Source organism: Lytechinus variegatus, chromosome 4 (assembly GCF_018143015.1).
Source record: "Lytechinus variegatus isolate NC3 chromosome 4, Lvar_3.0, whole genome shotgun sequence".
In the NCBI taxonomy this organism is placed as follows: domain Eukaryota; kingdom Metazoa; phylum Echinodermata; class Echinoidea; order Temnopleuroida; family Toxopneustidae; genus Lytechinus; species Lytechinus variegatus.
This window is the reverse complement of record NC_054743.1, coordinates 28507613-28513154: the sequence shown is the minus strand read 5'-3', so window position 1 is coordinate 28513154 and position 5542 is coordinate 28507613. Positions and strand designations below refer to the sequence as shown.

The window sequence follows — 5542 nt, the reverse complement described above, 5'->3', positions numbered from 1 at the left end:
CACACACGGGTGATGTCATTTTCTCATTTGAATAGTGGGGGTAATTAATGGAACTCTTTTACGTTCTCCTTTCTTCTTTCTTCTCCTGTTTTCACTTTAATAATGATTGTTTTTTTTTATTTCAAAATGAACAATCAAAGTCAGTGCTCACCTCACTTCCCCATGCAGGCCTAATTGTACCGCCTCTGCCCCCACATAACATCATTATATGTCTCCTCTTTATTCCACTTCAAATTTCACTATACTTAAATGAAAAGAAGTAAGGTGAATTGAAACAGAAGTATTTTTTAAAAGTTGTTTAATAATGAAGTAAGTCCGCATTTAAAATTCAATATCGTAATGATTCAAAAAGGGGCAACATCCAATTAATAACCAAAGCTTAATTGAGAGATGTATCGGATGCACTTATGTTTTTATCCCTCAAAATAATTGTGGTTATTATCTTAAATATGTGAATCAAATCCATCATATCGCATCAGAATCATGTTTTGGAAGGTTGGCAAAAATTGATTGCAAATTTCGGTATTAATCGAAAAGGGTCTAAATCCACTACAATTTTTTAAGGTTTGTTGATTTTAACGCATTGCCCGCAGTATACGTTTGAATACATGATATGACTGCAATTCTCTATTATCAGTGAAATTTGATGTAAATAACAGATTTTTACTACTTTTTACCCTAGTCACACTAGAGGCGGAATGAGCCGGAATGCCGTCGGAATGTAAATTCTTGGCACATTCTTGAATATTCGAAGTGCATTCTAAAAAATTCTGACTGCATTCTGAGTGCATTCCAAATATTCTGGTCCATTCTTGTGTCCGGTCCGAATGTTTTCGGACTTTCGAGGTGAAAAAACTTTCCGTTTTCTTATGTTATTACATAAAATCATATTTTTTTATTTTTTTCATATTTGTGTGAATAATGTCTCCCTTATAATGAAACAAGTTGCAGCAATAAATATTAAATATCTAATGCACTAAATCAGTGGTCAGTCCAATTTGTCTCGTTCTTGAAGGAAAAAATGAATAAACCTAATTTCATATAATAAAATAGAAAAGAACAAGTTAGGATGTGACATCATCAGCCCACCTAATTAATATTCATGTCGACTGTTTTCACAAACTATTGCTAAACTTTAAAATTCAATAACTTTGTTATTTTTTATCCGATTTTGATGAAATTTTCGGCATTTTGCTCAGTGAATTCTACTCTGTTTATTTAAGCTATAAATACTTTCAGCCCGGACCATCCTTTTAAGTAAATCATAAATGTCGAATGTTTTTCTTATCTTCGGTGTAACAGCGAGCACCAATTGAACATGAACATCTGAGGATGGGAAAATCATCACTCCTGGGGGTTATAGTGTGTATGGATAATAACTAGTAATACTAAAGCAGGGTATTATTGCCGATAATGAACAAGAAAGTAGGTACACAAAACATTACTGTATTCATAAATAATTTATTCAAACAACAAAGATGACTACAAAGTAAGTACACAAAGCATTATTTATAAATATATTATTCAAATAACAAAGATGACTACAAAGTAGGTACACAAAACATTATTTATAAATATATTATTCAAATAACAAAGATGACTACAAAGTAGGTACACAAAGCATTATGTATAAATATATTATTCAAATAACAAAGATGACTTTCAAATAGGAACACGATTAAGCATTATTTATAAATATATTATTCAAATAACAAAGATGACTATAAAGAAGGTACACAAAACATTATTTATAAATATATTATTCAAATAACAAAGATGACTTTCAAATAGGAACACGATTAAGCATTATTTATAAATATATTATTCAAATAACAAAGATGACTATATAAAGTAGGTACACAAAACATTATTTATAAATATATTATTCAAATAACAAAGAGGACTATGATATATCAGAGAGAGGAGCGCACAGTAAGTATGTACACGAAACTTTATTCACAATAAATATATTATTCAAACAACAAAGACAACTATAACTACCATTTAGGAAGAAATATCAGAGAGAGAGAGAGCACAGTCAAAACGCTTTATCCTACATTAACCTTACAGTGGTTGCTTAAGTTCAAGCAACCCTGCTAAATCTATTGATGGTTAAAATAAAAAAGTAACATTTGTTGGAAACACTTGTTTGAGTTTTTAAACCTACTGTAGGGTTTATGTACTAAACAGCGTTGTATGAAAAATAGTGTTTATACTGTGCAGGTCGAAAAAGAAGGGGAAGAAGAGAGGGGGTGGTGTCCAAGGGGGAAAGTGTTCAAAAGATAGAAAGATACATGTATACAAGAAAAATCTAATATATAAGATCCTTATTACGTTTATTAGTTGCAAGTAGGAAGTAAGAAAGATTCCTATTTCATGTCTTTTGATAAAACAATCAACACCCATTAGAGAAGTTACGTTAAAAGAACGGGAACGTTCCTAAAATATGATTCGATTGACTGATTGAGTAAAGTTGATTCTGTTTCTATTTATTTTAATTTCCGTAGGAACTCGACAGGACAGCTTTTGCTGGTAAACATCAAGCTGGTATATCACCAATTATCTGGGAAACATTTTCGTCTATAGTGGCTGACGGTATAGACGCCAGATATGACTCTCTGGTCTTTTAATCAAAGTGGAGACAATGTCAGAGTGGGGATTCGAACTCACAACCTTGCGATTATGAGTCCAATTCTCTAACCACTTGACCACATGGTCCTTGGTCCACTCCAACTCCCATGCCTGCGGCAATTACGCTTGAAAATTCTTATCTCTGTCTTATGCATTTACATGGCTTTATCAAGACAAAGTAAAATTGCTTCTGTGATGAAAACGTGGCAATGCAATTCCAGCGCGTCAACCTTGCATGCCGGATAATTTGCACTTTATAGCCTTTGCATAATTGTCTATTTTATCATGTTTATGTTTCGTATTTTGTGATCTCCTGAACATTCCCGTCCAGTAACGTATAGCCCTTATCAGACTTCCATGACAGTCAATTAACATGGCTAAATTAGAAAGCTAACAAGCACATACAACCAAGCAACTAAAGTGACAAGAAGTAGGAGAATAAACAATAAATTGTCGCAAACGATGGCCACCTCCTGCCACGTCTTGCTAATAACTTCAGGATCACTGCGCATGTTCAAATTGTCCGATCTTTGTGGTTTACTAATAGTCTTGACGATATCGTCTGCTTTCGTGTCGTGCGTCCCGTTTTCGTGGTTCTGTGCCGCGATGTTGGTGTTGTTTTGTAGAGTTTGGTTGGTCACTGAATTGAGTATCCTGAGTCTGAGTGAGAAATTGACGGGCGTGAAAATTACTGTGACAAAAACTTGATTAATAACGTCTTATACTCTTTGTGGCTTTGGTCGTCTTCGGAGAGGAACTATTAAAATCAAGAATCTAAACCCATTTAACAGTGATGAGTGTTATGATATGTAGGTCGGCTACTTGTGTCTACATATTCTTTTCAAAATTACTAAAACAATGGAAAAGATATGAATGGCGAAGGAAAGTATCGAAGTGACTGTGACTTTCATGTCACTGTCTGCATGGTCTGGAATAGAACTAAGATCACTGCTAAAACCTACGTCTCCATGTCCCACTGTCCCTCACTTCTGATTTCTAGATTCCAGTATTAATAGATATATTGAACGAGATGTTTTCAGTGGTAAGGTGTCGTGCGATCGTAAAACAAAGTAATTCGAGAATCTTCCTGTAACATTGAATCTCATGTCCGGACATGGCGTCTAAGGTGCTAGAGTACTACATTTCGGACATGGCGTCTAAGGGGCTAGAGTGCCTCATCTTAATAAACGGAGGGTTGCTGTTTTGATCAATGATCGATTAATAACAAAGACATAAAAAATGAGACATTCTAACCATGGAGCTATAATAGCTCTATGTTCTAACTTCTTTTCGACGTATTAGAAAGGAGTGGGTAATAATAACGGTTATACTTCGTAATTCCGAAGGTTCGTAATTCCGAAACACGTAAATTGCCTATACCTCGATGTTTGTTAATCCGAAAACGTAAAAGGGTTCGTTAATCCGAACATTTGTGGCGATATTCCGAAGGCTCGTTATTCCGAAGGTTCGATAATCCGTAAACAAAATAAGGTTCGATGTTCCGAAGATTCTTTAATCCGAAAACGAAATAAGGTTCGTTGTTCCGAAGGTTCGTTTGTTCGAAAACAAAATAGGGTTCGTTAATCATTTCGTTTTCGGACAAAAGAACCTTCGGAATTACGAATCTCATTTCGTTTTCGGATTAACGAACCTTCGGAATTACGAACGTCATTTCGTTTTCGGACTAACGAACCTTCGGTATTACGAACCTGATATCGTTTTGGGACTAACGAACCTTCGGAATAACGAAGCTTCGGAATTACGAATGTATGCGAATAATAACATATCTTGCTATGCAAGGCTCGCTGGGAGAACAGTTCAGAAGTGCAATACCTGCTTTTCTGGTTAAAATACGGATTACCATTATTATTAATTGTTTGTTTGTTTGTTTGTTTGTTTATTAGTTAGTTTTCCTTCTTTGAAGTGGAGGAGGGCACTCACTCTTTGACCTTATCCTCAGCACGCAGCATGGCAGTACACTCTGCGTTGGAGTAGAGGCGTATGATGAGCGGGCTCAGCATCGCTCGTCTTATCCAGACCGGTATCTGTCGTCTTCCACCAGTGTGGTACAGCCGCAGGACAATGATGGAGCATATCACCTCGGTACAACTTAACCCAATCATCACGATGAAAAAGATCACTGTTTTGTCACAATCAGATGGTGCAATATAAAATGGGAGGGTGCTTTATGGTATATGTTCAACAGGTTCAACAAATTAGGATCGGGTAACTAGTTATTTTGAATGCCATTTTGTTTCCATTATCGCTCAATCGCCGGTATCTTTTCAAATTAGCTCATTAGCATGTACAACTCCCGAGGAATCACAAATCCATGCCACCACTGTTCAAATAAAGAAACTGCCTTGACGATTTCATCAAGTAGATATGGCGGCTTAAACAAACTAAACCGTGGAAGCTGCATCAGCGGCCATCGCCAGATCAATATCTTCATGAATTCATTTCCCATCAATCTCCATAACATGGCAATTAACCACGAATTAATGTGCGTTTGATCGACAATTACTTTGTTTCATTACTATTCCGTTTTTCAATTTTGAATTTTTCCTTTATTTTGAATTGTTTGTACATGTCATGCCTAGTAAACTTGTATCTTAATATGGAAAACGTAAAGTGTTAATGTAAAGCTGATACGTTACCTAAGTATGCCATACATAGTCAAAGATGGGAGTTGGTCAATGCGTTTGCATAATTATGTAATAATTCCAAAAAAAATAATATATCAACGTTTTTTGGCGTAGATTGCTGTACAAGGTAATTCACTGCTTTTCTTTTGAGATTAAACATAACCTTGGAACATTTATCGTCAGCCAAGTTAATTGCACAATATTAATTTCGATGGGGTTTATACAGAACCACAATACCATTCACTTTTTTTTAGTTTTAGTTTGTC

At 35.2% G+C, this 5542-nt stretch overlaps 1 protein-coding gene across 1 annotated transcript; it reads right to left on the bottom strand.

Moving 5' to 3' along the window:
* Window positions 1-2979: 2979 nt before the first annotated feature.
* Window positions 2980-4754, bottom strand: LOC121412928. Its single transcript, XM_041605690.1, has 2 exons — window positions 4573-4754; window positions 2980-3291 (listed from the first exon to the last, which is right to left on the bottom strand). The coding sequence occupies exons 1-2, from the start codon at window positions 4752-4754 to the stop codon at window positions 3009-3011; spliced, it is 465 nt and encodes a 154-aa protein (XP_041461624.1). The 3' UTR covers window positions 2980-3008.
* Window positions 4755-5542: the final 788 nt, after the last annotated feature.